General features: G+C 33.2%; 1 protein-coding gene across 1 annotated transcript; it reads left to right on the top strand.

Moving 5' to 3' along the window:
* Positions 1 to 14,251: 14,251 nt before the first annotated feature.
* LOC145284034 (uncharacterized) lies at positions 14,252 to 15,197 on the top strand. The gene is made up of 2 exons (XM_080133122.1): positions 14,252 to 14,402; positions 14,530 to 15,197. Exons 1-2 carry the CDS (start codon positions 14,312 to 14,314, stop codon positions 14,859 to 14,861), a joined length of 423 nt encoding a protein of 140 aa, XP_079989248.1. The 5' UTR covers positions 14,252 to 14,311; the 3' UTR covers positions 14,862 to 15,197.
* Positions 15,198 to 20,728: the final 5,531 nt, after the last annotated feature.

The raw sequence follows: 20,728 nt of genomic DNA, 5'->3' as shown, positions 1-20,728 counted from the left end.
GTGCGTGTTAAGGGCATTGACGTCTGCCCGCCTAATCAGAAGAAGACGCAAGGACGGTACAAGTCAGGAGACACCGTCTGGGTAAGGGCTCCCAATAACCGATGCACGATCAGGTTCAGATAGGGACGGATCACCGGCATAATCGGTGAGCAGGCTGTGCTGGTTGATGGTGTCCCACGCCATGTAAGGGATGTCCGGCCCGCCCTTGATATAAACCAAATGGTGAACAGTGAAAGTAATGAATCATCCAGTGATGAAATGTGGATCCGGTCTATGGCTGAGAACCTCAGCACGGATGGCGATAGCTCCAGCACCACTTCTGAGAGCTCGGATGAAGATGAAGATGAAGCGAAGCCGGATGGTAGGACTGTGGACACTGACCCAGGTAGCTCGGAGGAAGATGAAGTGCAGCCGGATGGTAGGACTGTGGACACTGACCCGGGTGGCACTGGTGGAGATGAAGAAGCCCAGCTAATCCCCCTCCGTAGGAGCGCCCGCATCAAACGACCGCGGCCGCAATGCCGCATGTGTGATCTTGAGATCAGGGGGGGTGTAGAGTCGAAGAAAATGAAGGGAGGAAGCGCTCACGTGTCTGCGCGTCATGCCTTACCTTGGAACGCTCCTACGGTGTGCGTACGTGCATGGCCGAAACATGAAAGAAATTCCAAAATGGTGCCGTCCTCATCTTGTAGATTGTACGATCCTCACTGGGCCCCACGTGACCGTTCTTTGGCTGCTGATTGGCCGAGGACGAACGCCGGAAGGATAAAGGGAGTGTGTTTGGAACATGGGCGTGTCTTTTCTAGGATCGACGTCAGTATGATCGTATCGGTAAACTGCTGCAGCTTTAAGAGTACCTTAGTGTGGGTGTGATTTTTTGGGACTTGCTCGTCTGCTGACTTTACAGGACTTTCTATTCTGCTGATTCTACAGGACCTGCCCTTCTGCAGAACTTGGAACAAAACTTCAAGCCTCTTCTTTCTTTTCACACGTAGTCGCCTAAAAAGGTAGAATCCGACTTACTTGTGAAACGGCTTTAAATTAATTCTCCTGTTTCTACGGAAACAAAACGAAACTTTTCGTGTCATTCCGTTTCGCTCATTTTTTTTTGTTTTGCTTCGTACATCTATTAGTATTGAATTATAACCAGAATGTAACAAAAGGTACCAAGATTTGTCAAAACAACTATGGAAAATGAAATTAATATTAGGGTAACCTTAACATTGCATGTAATTATCAGGTTATGTTATTTGACAAAGTACTTATAAATAAAAATATTTCAATTTTATGTTCACTAAGTATTAATTACAATTTTTAAGTTGCCCTAATTGTACTAAAAAAAAACGATCGAAACGTTATATTTTGTAAAACTTTTGCAACGACTATTTGAACCCCCACCCTTGATTCTTCTTGGCTGCACACTTCTAGTTAAGGTCCTGTTAACATCATGCAATATCGTATGTATAAATTATGTCTATAAGAAAATTAATGAAAAGTAAATATGTTTCAAACGATATTTTTAAAATTAAAATTGGGTCTCAAATAAACAAGTTTGATGCAATCATTTACCTTTATAAAGAGTAAAACTAACGATATGCCGTGGTGTTCTTTGTTTACCTTATATCAATTTATGTATCAACTTAAATCTCAGATGACTCCTAGTAAAACTTTAACACCAGAGAAATCGTTTATGTACAATAACCGTTAAGAACTTTAATTTCTTTCTCTGTGTGCCTACCATGAAACTTCATCTCGTCGGAACACCTTGAGTGCTTTTCAAATGGCAACAATACAACGATGATATTAAAATATAATACTCACATCACATTACAACATCAGAATTGTTCGTAAATCCACATCGATAACCACACTTTTTGTTAAAACTGCTAATATCAGTCGGTACAACGATTGTCACAAGAGGGAAATAGTCCGTAGACCCCAGGTTTTATATAAAGTTTTCCTTCTCCAAATGCACGTTTTTAAAACAACTAAAGATACATCTCTCTTAGTGGAATAAATGCTCCCTCAAATACCAACGTGGGAAATTATACGTCCTGGCCCGGTATGTGCAACGCCTTACATTCTCAAATGGTCATTGATCTTGTACTTGCCAGGTTGATTCATACTTAACTTCAGTGAAGTGGAAAGGACAAGTGTGTCAATATGATTATGTTATATATAAAATAACAATAAACACTATAAACCGTCAGTAAAGGATATTTATTAATCATTTAATAAACATTGCATTCGGATTCCATATGATCAATCCTATTATTTTATTTTAAGTAGAAAGAATAGAATAAACCCTAAAACATACAACCACGCGAATTCTCTTTAATTGATATACAAGTTCGATTTCTCGTTATAATTTAAGACGTCTATACTACCAAGTTGCAATATTATTTTCTAAAATGAATAACTTCAAATGATAATCTTGGCGATTTCACACATACTTATGAATATTTTAATGTTCTCTTTTTGAGACTACAAAAACATGGATAAGAGCAATTTTCAAAAAGAGCAAAATGAAAAACTATTTCAAATGTTTCTTAAAGAATTAATAAGATTTGTTGTACCGGGCAGAGTCTCTCAAACGTTGCATGACCTGTGGTCCCTTTATTGTTCCTCTGCACTTCAACAACAAAAGTGGAAATTTTGTTGTACGATTTTTATTTAGTTACTCTAAAATTATAGATTGAAATGAACATTTTTCTAAGAATCACACACTTGCTGTGAAGCTCATGTAACGAGACCTTTTATGTTCGGCTCCATCTGGGAAGAAATTAGGCGATTTACGTGTAAACAATCTTCACGGATATGAAAAGTTTAGGATAAGAAAACCAGGCCGGAACCAATTAACCTTTTATCACCTTGTTGAACTAATTAGTTCAGTCGTAACTAAATGATTATAACGGCATGAATAAAGTGGGAATTGATTCAAAAACGCCTTGTATGTATTATCTCAGTATCTGGGTAGATGCCAGATACATCCAGATTGCAATTATCTATTGCTTACATTTCGTATGCGCCATTTGCCTCAGAGAGTTGAGGATTTCGCTTGTTGTAATAAACTCATTTTTCAAACACTATAGATAATAATCAACGTAACTTTATGAAATGCAAAATTCTCTGTAGAAGGTTAACTATTGAACTACATACTTTTTCCAGCTTGAAGACAATCATAGTATCATTACCCTTTAAACAAACTAAAATAAACGATAAATATTTTTTATATCACCTACATTATAATTCAGACATAAAGGGTTAATTTCGTATCGAGATGTTTCGCTTTATATAGACATAAAAATAAATAACTTTTCCCATGGTTGAAATCTTGTCACCTCATTTATACATTGCAATTTCTGCATTTCGAATTACATTTTTCTGCCGCCATTTTCTGGCTCCGCAATCGAAGACCTGTGACCTCTCACGAATTAGACGGCCAAAGGCCCTCTGTTGAGAAATTCTGTATCATTGTATAATAATTATTATAATTGTTTTCACGGCCAGGTTAACTATTATAATTGTAATTAGTATAACGTGATTATTTATAACTAACGGGAGACGCCCGTTTTTGCTTAATCGTAAAATACGCTTAAATATATTTCATGTATATTTCGTATTGATTAATAAAAGGCCAATTCTTCATTGAATATTATATTGTACTTAAGATGCAACATTGATTTCAAAAGTTAAAAAAATGATATGCACGTCATCAGGATAGAAACCAAAGTATATAATACTCCCTACCGTTTCAGCTATGGTGAGATAGATAAGAAGGATTTCAAATAAAACTACTTCAATGTATTTTGGATATGATACATGAACACAACTAATATGAATATTCCGGCGAGTTGATATTAGCATTTCGCATTTCAACTTGTCGACATATTTCTATAAGCTTTATTCATCCATCCAAATAAAGATTTCACATGAGTAATCTATGATGTATGATGACTAGGGCTATGACAACAGCATATTCTTTTCCTTGTTTTGATACTCGGATATACATCCATTAGTATCTTATATATTTTAATGTAGAGTAATGTGGTTCTCAGTTGATTGGTTGTGTCTAACGGTATAGTATATATACTCGAGAGTCAAAACAATGAAAAGAACATTCTGTTGCCATACCCCTAATGCTGACTATTCTCTGTTTATTCCCGTGTTATGTAACCAGTAGTTTAAGAGTTTATCTGCTAAATATTTACACTCAAATACACACACACACACACACACATATATATATATGTATGTATGTATGTATATATATATATATATATATATATATATATATATATATATACATATATATATATACTAGCTGTACCCTGCCACGTCTTGCTGTGGCTGAAATTGTCGCAATGGAAAAAGTTCCAAAATGAGAAAATGCATGTTTATTATAAGTTAAATTTCCTAATTCGTATGGATACACAGTGTTTGTTGTTCCATTTTTAGTTTATATAGAGATTTTCTGGTTGGGTGACTCTTGAACACGTAACATAAATTGCCCATGTGAAAAAACAGTCAGTGTGTAGCCGTAAGCCACATAATTGTAAAGATTGTTCCCTGAGTTTTGTTCAGGGTTATTGCAAAGGGCAATAAAATTGGAAAGTTCAATTTCCTAAAGTGTAATGGTGTATCTAGTGGAATCATAGGAATGGATGGAATGAAGATATATTCACATGTGAAAGCTTATGTTAAGATTGTTGTTTCTATGCTATTGTTTGTTATTTTTTACTGCAAGCCATGTACCATTGCAAAGCTTGGATTTGTTTATATTTCACAACGTTATAGTCGCCAATTTTCAGTTGCAGTACATGCCGTGGCATCCCTAGCAAATCTAGCTGATGGATAATTAATCACTTTATCTGCTTCTACAACATTGTCGATGGATGTGTATGTGACTACCTTACTTGGAATTTTATGTTGAATAATAACTTTAAGTTCATGGATGTATTTGTATTGATCTGCAAGTATAGCTCGTTCACTCAGTCAAGTGGAATTCGTATCATTAATTTGAATATCAGGAAAAACCTTTTTAACCAACTTTTCTTTTGATGTAATAAAATTACAGAAGTTAAGAGTCAAAGAATTTCGCCCTTAACTCGGATCAGCCGGCACTTTTCGGTACCAGATTTCCCACAAGTGAAGTAAAAGTCTCCCTGTGGATCGGGCAGTCTGCAACTGGACGTGCATATTTTGAGTTACTTTTAATGTTTTCACATGGTAGAGTATTTGAGGCAAGCAGTTATTTCATCTTCTTGTGTTGATTCAGGAAGTACAGGTAATATTCGTCTGAAATCTCTTGCAAGCAGCATTACTGCATTCCCAAATGGTCTGACATTACCACACAAATCTTGCAAGGATCGACCAAGAGCCTCAAGTAATTTTGTGTGTGTCATTATGCATTCATCCCAAAAAATAAGTTTGCATTTCTGCAATATTTTCCCGATACTAGAATAGATAGAGAGAGATAGTGGAATCGAGAGATAGACAGAGTTAGAAACAGAGAGGGAGCGAGACAGAGGAAAGAAGAGGAGAGATAGAGAGAAGAAAAAGGTAGAGTGAGAGAGATAAATGGATTGAGAGAGATATTAAAAGAGGAAGAGGGGGACGAGAAAAACAGAAGGTGAACTACACTTCACCGTTTTTTTCCTCGACCAATAGAGAAGAAATCCTTCGAAACTGAGGGCATTTTTAATTGTGTTACTATCCAGAGTACCCTTTTATTCGGGAGCTAGACTTTCCACACATTAGAAACTGACCAATTTACCTATACTTTCACCTAACAATTTCATAAACAAAAAGATATTGTAAAACTTGAATTTAACGTGAAAATACTATTTAAAAATAGCACGGTAACATAAGTACATAAGCGTCACTTTATTTTGAATATTTTTTCCGAAGGAATGTTTTAATAAAGTTACACACCGGCGCATGACGTACATCGGCGGATAAAGCCGAGCGTTACCGACGAAATAATAACAACGCTTTGTGAAAAAGTGAAGTAAAATTTTAAGACATAGAAACATAAACAGAAAAAAAAACCACCGTTCATTTGCATTTCTTATTAAATATTTGTAGAAAATGTCATTCTTTTTGTCAAATAACTTTTAAGCAATTTTTGCAATAAATAATAGCAACTTTGTTCCGGAGAAATCCGAGTCGAACGTTGAGTTACATCTGGTTCATTAAATGCAAAAGTACGAAATAATTTTATTTTTAGTTATGCTTTACTTTTTAAATTTAAAAATTTCTATTTTACTTTTTAACGATTGTTTAAAAAAGTTTTATATAACAGAATCGTTATTTTTCCGCATTTCAAATTAGTCGACCGAAAAGAAACGATTTTTTAATATGGTTATATTTTTTTACTTTTTAATAGTTAAAAAACACATTTGAATTAGATACCATTACTTTTGCAAAATATTACAGGTATTTATTAATGGTATACTTATCGGTAAAAACCGCCACTGACTATGAAAGTAGATCCAATTTAAACCAGAAGTATCTCCGGTAATCGGGGCGGCTGGATTCGGAACGGAAAGTGACGGTGTCGAGAAAAGTTTTTTTGTTTAATATGGTAATAATGCTTACTTTTTAATATTTAAATTTAACAATTTCTGTTTTACTCTTTTAACGATTGTTAAAAAAGTTTGTTTTATACGCACGTGTAGTCAGAATCGTTATTTTTCCTCATTTCAAGATGGTCGACCGAAAAGAAACGATGCCGAATAAAAGTTTTTTTTTAAATATAGTAATCTTTTTTTTACTTTTTAATATTTAAAAACACAGTTAGATTAAATACAATCTCTGATATAATATATTACCGAAAAACGGGCTTGTAAAATTCTAGTTTAGTGATTTCGAACAAATCGGACGTTTCATTTATATATATATATATATATATATATATATACATATATATATATATATATATATATATATATATACTGTGTTTCTTTTTTAATTATAATATCTAGAAGGCGACGGTGATTACGTTGTAAATGGCACGAGCTTATTACGTGGTAGTTTCCATTTTCTTTCCCTAAAGTCGCTATCTCATGAAACTGACAACCTTTAGGTTGTTTCTCTAATAATTACCAGGTATATTACTACAAATAATTCTGACTAGAAACCATTGCCACCAATAAAATCATCTGATTTATACAATATAAAATGTATATAATAGATATAGATTTTTATTCCTTATATAACTTTTTTATTTTACCCCCCCCCCAAAAAAAAATATAAATCACAAAAAACACGCAAGTAACATAGACACTGACGGATTCCCTTTAATTCATATGAAAGTTCGAAATTTTTCGTCCATTAATTTACTCAGAACAAAAGCTGCAATAATAATTACTATTTTCAAAAAGAACATCTTCCTGTGATCGATCACTTTAAAATTGACGCATATGCCATAAGACCTTATGACCTCGACAGAGATCACGGATAATGTACCGCGTGCGATCGATATCACGAACATTTTCAAAGACAAATTTTAAAAAGAAAAAACTATATTAAAGAGAATAAAAATAATGGAAAACACGACCATTTGGCGCAAGTACAGGTATTGATATGCATCAAATAAAAGAGTTTGTACAAAAACTTATAATCTGGCCCCAACTCCAACTGTAATATCTTATGAACCTTCGTGCACGCATTCATATTGGCTGTGTACTCAATATATATAATATGTCTTTGTGAACGGCTATTCGGCGCCGAATGATCCATTAGCTTTGTCAATGGATTTAAATACATTTGGTCGGTTTTCTTCTGTAACTTCTCTTACTCTCGGTAAATGATAATAGTTCAGACTAGACAGTCATAATCAGATAAGAATGTGCATCACATACATCTATAAGTATGCATATATAGCTATGTACACACACTTTTTCAGAGAACAGATGTACATAGAGAAAGAGAGAGATCGAGATCTGTTCTTGGAATACATGGCACAAACTAACAAGTACACACGTATATACGTATAGGCGCGATTTTTCACAAAAAACACACACACATATATTAATATATATATATATATATATATATATATATATATATATATATATATATAAAGCTGAACGTCTGTGTGTGTCTGGTCACGAATAGGCTCCTATATGGTTGACTATTATAGAAAACTGATCACATATAATGATAGAATATATATCGAGAAACAGGAATGGATATGTTTGATCTGATATAATGATAATTCATTAAAATTGCGGGGTCTGCGTACGCATCTGGTCCACAAAGTATGGAAATAAAAAAATAAAAAATAAAAACAAAGGTTTACAAATGTTTTTGATATAGATGTACATATAGGCCGTCGGCCCAGAGTGAAAATTCTTAATTTTAATGAGATGTAAAAGGGGTGGGCATGATTTTTGGATATAATATGTATAAAATCATAAGAAACATGGAAAAAAATTTCACAAGCAAGATTATGGTGCATTAATAAATAATTTTAATTTTAATGCACAAAAAAATGCTAACTGTTAAGTTGCCTTCGTACAAAAAAGTAGCCATTCAGAATACTTCTTTTATTTACTCCTTACAATCTACCAATCACAATCATCGTAGTGCGAGTTAAAAATTCAATATGGCTGCCTCCAGTGAAGAAGAAATGTTTGTAAACAAAGACAAAAAAGAGTGCGTTATGTGCATATTTCCAACTAAAACATTGAATGTTAGATCTTTTTCAGTGAAGACATGGACGCGCTTTTTAGAATATGTTAAAAAATGGAAAGGTTTACATGGACCACAAGCAGAAATTGCGAAAAACTTTGACTTAAGCTGTGATTCAACTGAAATACCACCTCGTGTTGGGTTTCACCAAACTTGTTATGCACGTTTCACGGATTATCAGAAAATTGAAAGAATTCAGAAAAAACTAGAAAAGAATACTGATAACGTTTTCGAAGGTAAGTTTAAGCTTTTAATAATTTTTATTTTTATTGATACGTATTTGGAAAGAGACAATTTTTCTTATACTCCCTCTATTCACTTAGGCAAGTACGTGTGAACTGAACAGCATGAAAAATTTTATGGTAGGAAAAAATGGATTTAGAGTAACATTTCGTATATAAATTTAATGGAAAATCATCCTCCATTTCCTGGAGACTATTGTTAACTTTTTTTTACCATTAACCCTAAGTCTGAGTGCCAAGATTGTAATTTACCCCCTCCTCTCCCAATAAAAAAACGCACAGAATTTATCTTCACTAGAAAAAAGGTCAACACCTCTAAATTCTAAAATATATTTATTCAATTTAATTGATTTTTAATTTTTTTTTTTTTTTTTTTGTAAACTTCTAAGTTGTACAATCTTTTTTCTTCTCGGGGGAGGGAGCGATTTAAATGAGGGTGTTAATCTACATTAATATCTTTTCAAACAATTGAATATGTACATAAAAGTTGGCATCTGTTTTAGAAAATTTCACTTGTAAAGAAAACAAAAAAAAAAAACTAGAGTTTATTTCTATTTACTTGCCTCCCCCACGAGAACATAGATACAAAACAGGGTTTTATTGTGGGTAAAATTTAGTTCACCAAAAATGTATTCTGATTGGAACAAAAATTACAATTGCCTCAGTTTAGAAAGATTTCTCCTTCACAAATCTGAAACAAAAGATAACCTGTATTATCAGAATAAAGGGTACACTTTGCTCTTAGCCAAATGCTGTTACTATTTAACAGTTTTCATAATTTCAATAATTTTAGCTATTGGTTTTAATCTGGAAATGTTTCATTTCTTTTATGATTCTAAATATAGATACAACTGTCTATGGTACCATTTCTTGATTCTAGCACTTCCACAATCAGTCACTTGACAATCTATTCCATTAACCTTTATCCTCGTGTGGCTTTTAGCCTTGATAAGTGGTAACTCACTAGTAAAATAAAGTGCATTGCATATTGAATTTACCTACCAATTCCAATGATAAATATATTGCATGATTTTGTAAACATCCCTTGGTCCGATTAATAAGGAGTCACCAGACGATTTAATTGTAGAATGTAAATTAATAACATACAATTTTTTCACAGAAGTTTTATCAGCACTATACAAAAAAAATCTTAAATTTTTAATGAAATGTTTTGGATTTATGAAATAATGATTGGATATTTTTAATTTGAACTTTTCCATATACTTTGTTATTTCAAATGCATATTAAACTCCTAAATATATTTATTTTTACAGGGTCCCCATCTCAAGAAAACATTGATGCGACTACTGCCGAAAATGATGATCCACCAGCTAAAAAAAGACGGGTTCTTCGTTCCAATTTTGATCGACCATCTTTGCCAGCTAGATCAGAGCATATTTTACCAGATGTTTGCATACTATGCCAAAAAGTAAAAACTATAGTGTGCAAAGGATCTGGCAAAAGAAACAGGGAAAAACTTGTCAGATGTTCGACAATAGAAGCTGCTAATTTAAAACGAGCAGCAGAAGAAAATGAAAATGAATCACTCCTCATGCAAATAAGGAATAAAGATTGTGTAGCAATCGAAGTGAAATATCATAACTCATGTTACCGTGACTTCACTCGATATTTAACCAAACCAACCAAAACCGAACACTCTGAGCAAACTTCATATGCTAAAGCATTTGAGGTCTTTGCGAAATTAGTCCAAACAAGGATTATCGAAAACAAGGAAATAATGAGACTTAAAAAATTGAAAGATTTGTTTGTCAAACAGATTAAAGAAACACATGGAGTTGATGCGCATTTATATAAAACAGGATATTTAAAACAAAGATTAATGAAAAAATTTCCTCAATTATGCTTCATCACTCCTAAAATGAGATCACAAGGTGAAATCGTGTATGTAAATGACATTACAGTGTCTTCTCTTGTAGAGGAAAAAACAGTACTCCATGAGGAAACACATACCACAACTCCAAGTGAAACAGAGTCGTCAGAAAATGACACAAACCAACAAACAAGTCATGTACGCTCAGATCCAAATCCTCTTTCTAACTTGTACATAACAGCTATGGATCTGAGAAATATTATTCAACAAGTAAAACCTCCTTCGTTATGGCCGCCAACAGCAGAAACATTAAATTTGCAGGAGGCTGAAAAGATGGTGCGCCATATTTTATTTAACTTTCTTGCATGGATAGTTGGGGCATATGAAGATTTGTGCACAGAAAAAATAATGGACATATCTGCATCCGTCTATAGAAAGATTTTGTCTATTTCACAAGACATTATATTTTTGTCTTCTAACGGACGTACATTAATGCCAAAACATTTATCACTTGGTATGGCTGTACGCCATCTGTCTGGATCTGCCCAAGTGATTGGTTTATTGAATGGTTTGGGACATTGTGTTTCTCATTCGGTGGTTTTAAATCATGATACAGCACTAGCTGAACTTGAAATCAATCGTGGAGAAAATTCTATTCCATCCACCATCCAGGCAGGTATTCCAACAACTTTGGTCTGGGACAATAATGATTTTGGTGAGGAAACTTTATCTGGACATGGAACAACACACAACACAACTGGGATAATAATACAAAATATGTTAGTCGAACCGTGTGCATCTAAGATTGCAGTAGAAGGACTCAAAAGAACACGGAAAAGAACATTGGAACCACCAGAAGTAAATTTGGCTACATACACCGGTGGAAGAAAAGATGGCCCACTACCATTTGCTGAACATGTTTCACTTCATTCAGATCGTGTATTTCTGCAAAATTCTCTAAAACTTGATATAGCGTACTATATCACAAAATTCGGCAGTGAAATTATATTACCATCTTGGACTGGGTTTAACCAACTCCTGTGCAAAAGGGAGATTGCATCAAAATCTACCATAGGTTATTTACCCGTAATTGATGTTAGCCCCACAGAAATGGATACAGTCCTTACAATTCTAAAAAAAAGCATTGACATTGCAGATCAACTCAAGTTAGAGTCTCTTGTTATTGTAATGGATCAAGCAATCTATTCAAAGGCACAATTAATTAGATGGAGAAATCCATATTTCATGAAGAGATTGGTGATTCGACTTGGTGCTTTTCATACAGCAATGTCCTTTCTTGGGTGTTTGGGAAAGCGTTTTCGTGATGCCGGGCTTCAAGATATTCTAATAGAATCAGAAGTTGTTGCTGTAGGCTCAATAAATGGATTTTTCACAGGTAGACACTATAACAGAGCAGTTAGAGCCCATAAATTAGTGGCCGAAGCAATGCAGCATATGCGTTTGACAACCTATTTAAACAGCATTCCTGAAGAAAAGGCAGAAAAAGTGAAGCATTTAATGACATCCTTGTCACAATCATTCCCAGGACCTCAGTATGAAGAAATTCTGAAGGGAGAACATTTTCAAAGTTTTCTATCATCATATGAAGAATTTATACAGGTTGGCAACAAAAAGCAAACTTTTGCATTCTGGAGTTCTTATATTGACATTGTAGAAATTATTTTACTTTTCCTTAGAGGTATTCGAGAGTCAAACTGGGAACTTCACTTGGCAAGTGTTAGACAGATGTTACCTTGGGTGTTTGCATATGACCATGTAAATTATAGCAGATACCTTCCAGTTTACTGGTTGGAGATGTCTAATCTCGCTAATACTCATCCAGTGATATATACACAATGCATTGGAGGAGATTTTGCTGTTCAAAGAAGCTCAAATGCCTTTGCTAAAATTCCTTGTGACCAAACCATCGAACAAACTGCTAATCGTGATTCAAAAACAAAAGGTGGTATGACAGGCTTCAGCACAAACAAGAGAGCCGTCAACAGGTGGATATGGTCCCATCATGCGAGAGGGTCTATTACCCATGAATGTGAAACTATGGCTGGCAAAGGAGAACGAAGTGGAACACGATCAGATCTTTTACACAGTCGGATGAAACATGATAAGCTTGCTATTGGAAAGATAATAGACACAGTAAACAGTATGTTTAATCCATTTGAGTATGAACCAGCTGAGTTGATCCATATTGCATCAGGATTAGTTGCGACACAAGATGTTCAAAATGATCTGCAATTTGCTAAGGCAAGGGGCGAATCAGAATTTGAAAATTTCTGTGGGCAGCGTCTACAAACGGGAGAAGTTGATTTTTTTTGCCCCGATGAAAAGAATGAATTTAAAAACATTCTCCAGTATGTCTAAAAAATCAAATCATCATGTCCACGGAAAGGATATCACTTTGGAAGCAGATAGAAATCTCCTAGCAAGATTGGTTGTGATTGGTAGAATCCGGAACATTAATCTTCAAGAATTACTGTCATATTCCTTAGGTCCATTACCATTGTCCCTTGCAAATTCACATGGATCGTTGGTTAAAACTAATAAAGCAAACTTACTTCATGCTTTAGAAAGCCATGCTAACAATTCTATTGTTGAGAACCCTATAGTAGGTGGCATATATATAGTGGATGGTATGTCGCTGATACACCAATTAAATTTGAACAAATTACAAGGAGAGAAAACATTTCTTAATCTTGCTCTTGTTATTTTGAAAAGTTTAGTGAACAGGGCAAAATCGAATCATTCTAAAGAAATTCATTTTGTTACTGATACATACCAGCAGATCTCTATAAAAAATATCGAGAGGGATAAAAGAGCTGCTACTAGCTCTCAGATAAGAATCCATGGTCAGCTCCTTCCTCAGCAATGGAAGAAATTTCTTTCAAATGGAGAGAATAAAAAGTCCTTAATAGAATTCTTGGATGAAACATGGTCTAATGTTTCAACATCAGAGCTTAGAGGAGTGAAGGTATTCTTGGCGCATAACAAGAAATGTCATTCCTTCTCACCTGGAAAAGAGGCAAGTGATATTGTTATCCGGTTAGAAGAGGCAAAACTTTGTAGCTCACAAGAAGAAGCTGATACACGGATTTATTTGCATGCTTCTTTTGCAGCCAACACTAGTACGGATGTAATCATTATGAGTCCTGATACCGATGTGTTTGTAATTGGAGTTTCTTTACAAAATCTTATTCCCGCACATTTATACTTCCACACAGGAAGAGGAACAAATTTGCGAACAATAGACATCAAGATGATAAAAGACAACATTGGAGAGTCTGTCAGTCAAGCCTTGATTGGTCTACATTGTTTTACAGGATGTGATAGTGTCAGTTCATTTTACGGAAAGGGCAAAAAGAAAGCACTTAGTTTATTACTGAGAGAGAATGAGTTTTGTTACGCATTCAGTGATCTTGGTAATGAATTTTTCGTGAAACCAGACACAGCAAAATCATTTGAAATGTTTGTTTGCAGGTTGTATGGCCAACAAAATGTCACAAGTGTTAATGAAGCCAGATACAACATGTTTAGATTCCAAAGAAAATTGGAAATCACAATGCCTCCAAATCAAGATGCCCTGAGTGAACACATCAAGCGAGCTAACTATCAAGCAGGTACGTTTTATAAATATTTAATTTCCAATTATATGTAAAAATTAAATATATGGAGTTTCATTGTTATTTGCTTATTAGAAAGGATGAAAATTATTCAATATTAATGTTAATTTCTTTCTTTTTTCAGGTGTCTATAAAAGGAGCCTCCATGCAAATCCTGATATACCATCCCCTGATTGTCATGGATGGAAGATAGAAAATGGAGATTTAGTAATCCATTGGATGAATCTTCTTCCTGCTCCAGACAGTTTAATGGATTTAATTAACTGCTCTGCCAAATGTAAAAAAAGTCATTGTAAAGACGTTAACATTTGTACATGTCTCCAAAACAGGGTCCCATGCACAGATATGTGCAAGTGTGCAAGATATTCTTGTTATAAAATTAGTAAAAACATTGGACATGATGATGATGACACTGATGATGGTGATGACGACGACGATGATGATGAAGTGGCATAAGCAGTGATCAGTTTTAAATAAAAGCATATATGATCTTATTTACTAACATGTTGTTTGTTTAACTTTCATTAAAAATGCCTTTTTGTCCTTTAAATCTGTGTTATTATTCATAGATTCAAAAAAATACTTTTTAATGAAAATTGACAAACATTGTATATTTTACCAAGTTGATGTGTATAAAAAATGACACAAAATCGCAGCTCTACCTCAGGTTTAAACGACCTTGTTACATACAAAATATAGCAATAGATTTGTATGACTAATAATATTGGTAGACTATAGGTGTCTCTACATGAGAAATATCAAAATGTAAATCTATTTCTTTAGTTATCCACAGAAAAGAGTGAAGTTGTTTCAAATAAGATGTTTGAAAAAAGCTTTTTTAGAAAAATATTCCCTATTTTGAAGCATAGTAAATATATTAAGTCCAATATTTATGTATTAAATGATGAAGAAATAAATTGGGAATAAAATGTGCTAAACTAGATGTCTGTATTGTTATCGGTTTGTGTGCTACTAAGGTTTAAGCAAGTCATAATGTTCTATTTGATGATTGTCGGCCATCTTTAAATATGGCCGCCGTTTTCATTAATGCGCAACATTTGTGCTTGTGAAAAAAATATGATGTTCAGGAGTCTATTGGCATTCATTTGACACCATTTTTTCTTCCACCCCCAACCGAGGTCACAGAATCAAAAATCTCTGAGGGATTTTGACCTTTGGGCCCATAGCCTAATACTTTGATAAGTATGTTTTCACTTAAATAGGGATGATATAATAAAATTGTGAGGTCTGCATTCGCTCTTGACCTTCATTGAATAGAAATAAGCACAAACTTTTATAAAGACTTTTCATATCTATCTGCGTAAGTATACTTTGATAATTATGTTTCAGTTTGAAGAAATATGTTATAATAAAATTATGGGGTGTTCGCTCGCGCTAGACCTCCAGAGAATGGAAATATGTCCCAAAGTTTTACAAGGTGTTTTAATATAGATCCACAGAATATTGTGATATGTTTTTCAGTGTGAACAGGTATGGTATAATAAATTAGTGGGTTTATATATTTTATTTTTACTTTCATCAAATTTTGATTTTGTTTGATACCCCCAAATTCGAAGCTATCTCTTTACAACCCTTCCTTTTCATAACCTATAATACTTTCATAAATCAGAGTCCATTTTCTGTAGGCTTTTTTAACCCAGTCAACAACGGGTACTTTTGCTCATATATACATATATTCGATTTAAGAGTTTATTGTTTGACAAAGGAATATATAGAAGGGGTTATTTTAATTTCTGCTCTTTCTTGATATTTTGAAAAGTATACCGGGCAGCCTTATTCGTTGTTGCGTTGATTGTGTGTTATTTGATTTGGTCTAAATGCTTTCTCGGTGTTGACAAAATATATCCAAAATTGGGTGAATATACAATTCCATTGTAATTATCCCCATGAGTAATAGAATTTGAGCATTGAATTAAGTGTGCAATGGACCTCGCAATCAATAGTGTAGTTATCAAAATACCAAAGATGGCAAAATAACCCTGGTGATGATATAGGGAGGAGTACGCTGGAACGGCTTGCTTGAAGTATGAGTCTATTAGAAAGATAGTTCGTTATCTTCTCTTTTCGTAGACTTTTCTCCATATAATTATCCACAACCACTCAAAAAATTCTTTTCAATAATTGTGCTGAAAAGCAAAATAGCGTCCATTCGCAGTTGAACATTTTGCTAACTGCATTTCATTTCCTCTGACGATATAGCCATTGTTGAAATTCCATGGATTAAGGAAATTAAAATTACCCCTTCTATATATTCCTTTGTCAAACAATAAACTCTTAAATCGAATATATGTATCTATATGTTGTATTTTCAGAATTTAAAATTGAACCACGAAACTTATATATTGCTCTATTCTTAAATATTGAGCTGTTCCTTTTTGGCTAGGATCTCCTTGAAAGCATTACTTTAAGTAATATCTATCAGGATTTTCCATCTGAATTCTATCAGTGTCTTATCACGCTTATATCTATCTATCTATCTATCTATCTATCTATATATATATATATATATATATATGAAAACGAATAAAGAAAAGTTATAAGGTTTTATATTTTCGTATTCTTTTATATATATATATATATATATATATATATATATATATAAAATTAAAGTTCCATAACACCAACGGATTTTTATACACCGAACTTACCAATAACTTGGTTGCAAATAATTATGCAATGAGAGGAGGAGTTAATAAATAGTTAGACGTTTTTCTACTCGAACATTCCCGACAATTTGTTTGTTTTTCCTTTTTTTCCTCCAGTGATTCCGGTCCTTTCCACACTGCTCTTGGCTTTTAAAACTTCCATATATATATATATATATATATATATATATATATATATATATTATATATATATATATATATACACATATATATATATAAATGTAACTGTTGGTTCGTTCGGAATTAATTGTCTAAAACACCACTCGACGGATGGCTCCCACGTTTTGGTATATGTTTACTATATCATGTGTGTTTTTATATATTTCTTTTTAATTATAACATTATACTTAATTTTTCTATGATAAATAGGTGTTTTTCTATGTACCGAGAGGCCATTTTTTATTTAGGGACAATTATTTATTACCGCTTCCTGTCACGTGACCAGTGTTACAATTTAGCGGTTTTCCTGCTAGACCTGGAGATTTCGTTTGCAATCTAGCGGGGAATTCTAGAAAATCTGGAGATATTTGGCACCCACACACCCGCATTAGATTATTAAAAAATAAAGAAAACCTGAAAAGCGATTGAAAATACTTTAAAACATGAAATAAACTCATTCATGTAAGTAAAAAAAAGTAGCATTTATTGCCTTTGGTAACAATTATTTGTTGATTATTTGTTTTGTTTTTCACCTTTTTTTCGACTAACCATTCTTAAATCTCACTATAAAATCGATTTTTCCAAGTACATTTTAGGTGGGGGGCATTCCAACCTCCGAAGGGGTTTGTATTACTGTACACATAGATTCGAAAAAGTTGTCAAGTGAGATTTAAAAAAAAACCCGCGAGATCAGGAGAAAGAAATGTCCAGAAAATAGCTAGATTTTTAACTTATCGGGTTTGTATTACTGTACACATAGATTCGAAAATGTTGTTAAAAAACAAATATATAACAAATAAATGTTATCAAAGGCAAGATAAGTTACTTTTCTGCCAAACTGGATATATTTTTCGTGTTTTTATTCAATGTAACATATTTATTCAGCTCAAAAAACATAGAGTTTTTACCGATGTATTTGAAAATTCAAGATGGCGTCTCACACCCTCTTTAACACCGTAAGTTTGGAAAAAGGTGTTATAAATAAATAAAAACTATACAAAATACTATTAAAACCCGCCAAATATATGTCAACCTATGTCACAGTAACATATATGTAGCGAGTTTTTAACAGTATTTTATCCGTTTTTTTTATTTATAACATCTTTTCCCAAACTTACCGTGTTAAAGAGAGAATCAGACTCCATCTTGAATGTTCCAATACATGAGTAAACACTGTATGGATTTCGAGCTGAATAAACATGTTACATTGAATAAAAACACGAAAACTATATCCAGTTAGGTAGAAAAGTAACTTATCTTGTCTTTGATAATATTTATTTGTTATATATTTGTTTTTTGACAACTTTTTCGAATCTATGTGTACAGTAATACAAACCTGATAAGTTAAAAATCTAGCGATTTTCTGGACATTTCTTTCTCCTCACCTCGCGGTTTTTTTTTTAAATCTCAGTTGACAACATTGCATCACTAAAAAAACACCACAGGCTTAATGTAAACAGAATGTGTTTACAATATCGGTAAATTTTCAATGGGTTTAATTACATGATTATTGATAATGTAACCATGTGATTGAACTTTAATTTAAATTAACCACACGTGGTCGCAAAATGAATGCCGACGCTCAAAGTGTATACACATTTTGACTCCTCCCTTTACTTAAAAATTCACCAAAAATCAGGAAATTAACGAATTTTAATGAAACTTGCAGTATTTTTCAAATAATGATCGCAGAATATAATGAACTAAGTATTTTTACTTAACTCTTAGTGAAAATGTTTTATTTTGTTTAAACAAAATTACCTTTACTAAAGTTATGGTTTTCAGTAGTAAATAAAAAACGCAATAATTTATTTTTGCTTTTTTTAAAGCATCGTAATTTGTAACAATAAAAAATAATTTTTACAGTAACATTACGAAAAAAGCCCCTAAAGTCCGTATTAATGTATTCGATATAACTCGAAGAAAAATGAATTCTAGCATACTATTCATGAAATTAAAGATTCAATTAGATTCCTATTTCAGTCACCTAAATTATTTAGGGTGAAATGAGTTTAGGAATTTATAGCCAAAGCTAAATATTTTTTTTTGGTAAATATCCAGATACGCTACTACAGAACCGACTACGTGCGCCCCAACATCCCCCCTCGCTCGCGCCCCCAATGTACAAAGTAAAATCTTCGGAAAATGTTAAATAGTGTTCTAATTGGTAAATGTCGGTGCGTTACTTACGGAAAATTTGAAAATTCGATGTTCCAGGTAAAAAAAATAACAGATAAATTACCCCCCTACTCCAACTTGGTGTGCTTTCCTTTACTTATTTTATTTCTTTTTCAGCTAATTTTAAATTTTCCGCCCAAAAAGCGCTATAATGTATTTTTGAAAATTAGAAAATTCTATGTCCTGGAAAAAAAAAATCCCCTCCCCCCAACGTAGTTTGCTTGGTGAAGCCGTCGTTTATGCTACAGCGTGCATACGCGTAGCATAAACGGAAGCTGCAAAATGGTGGAAAGAAGTTCGTGGGTTCAAGGGTAAATACCATGCAAACGGTAAATTTGCCCCAGGTTTGACTATCAGATTCGTTGTCAGCGACCTCAATTACCTATAAAAAACAAATTAGAGTGGTCGGTGTTCTGTAGTAGCGTATCTGGATATTTACCCCCTTTTTTTTTCTTGCTTAAGAAAATAGCATTAATACAGTAAGTTAGGTAAACTGACTTTTTCGTTTAAAAATGGAATTATTTATTAACTTTTTTAAAAATTTTCTTTTTAATAAATATTTTGTGTTTTATATACATAAAGTACAATTGTTGAATGTTACTGTTTTGATTATATTCGTTTGGGGGGCACAATTAAAAAATTAAGAAAGATTAAAATGAAGCGAAATTTAAGTTTCCCTTCCATTTTTACAACAACCGTAAAACAGTGCATACTCAGCAAGTTTTATCGTAATTTATAAGCATATTGAAACACTAAATCAACATTTTATTTATTTTTTGCATAATTAATGATGGAAGCATTTTTCTGTTTATTTTCTTAACATCTGTTAAAAAAATAATTTGTACATTTTCTTGAAAAAAGAATCAAACTTTTCTCTACTTTTACATGTGTTCCATTTTAACAAACTGAGCCACAGCAACGCGTAACAAACTGAGCCACAGCAACGCGTGGCCGGGTACAGCTAGTATATATATATATATATATATATATATATATATATAAGCCGCGCAGCGTTGCCTGGTCGTTAAATATGCATAACTATTTTATGTCAATTCATGCAGATTTTATTTTTTATTATAGAGCTAATTATCTAATCATTATTATTTTCTCTCTTACATATAGTGGATATCTGAAAAGTTTAAAAATGACTCATGAGCATTGATCTTCAATATTTTCCACAAATTTTCAATTGGGTTGAGGTTCGCAGACTGACTGGGCCAAATAAGAACGTCAATTCCGTTATTTCTAAGCCGTTCTTTGGTTAGTTTGGCAGTATGGTTGGGATCATTGTCCTGCTGA

This window comes from Euprymna scolopes, chromosome 8 (genome assembly GCF_053919585.1).
Source record: "Euprymna scolopes isolate OS-2025 chromosome 8, ASM5391958v1, whole genome shotgun sequence".
NCBI lineage: Eukaryota > Metazoa > Mollusca > Cephalopoda > Sepiida > Sepiolidae > Euprymna > Euprymna scolopes.
The sequence above is the reverse complement of the archived record's forward strand: the minus strand, read 5'-3'. Positions and strand labels throughout refer to the sequence as shown.

Excerpts from the sequence above, each read along its gene's own strand:
- LOC145284034 (XM_080133122.1), top strand. The coding sequence starts at position 14,312 with ATGTTTAGATTCCAAAGAAAATTGGAAATCACAATGCCTCCAAATCAA. Across the intron at positions 14,403-14,529 it reads GCGAGCTAACTATCAAGCAG|GTGTCTATAAAAGGAGCCTC; the intron begins GTACGTTTTATA and ends TTCTTTTTTCAG.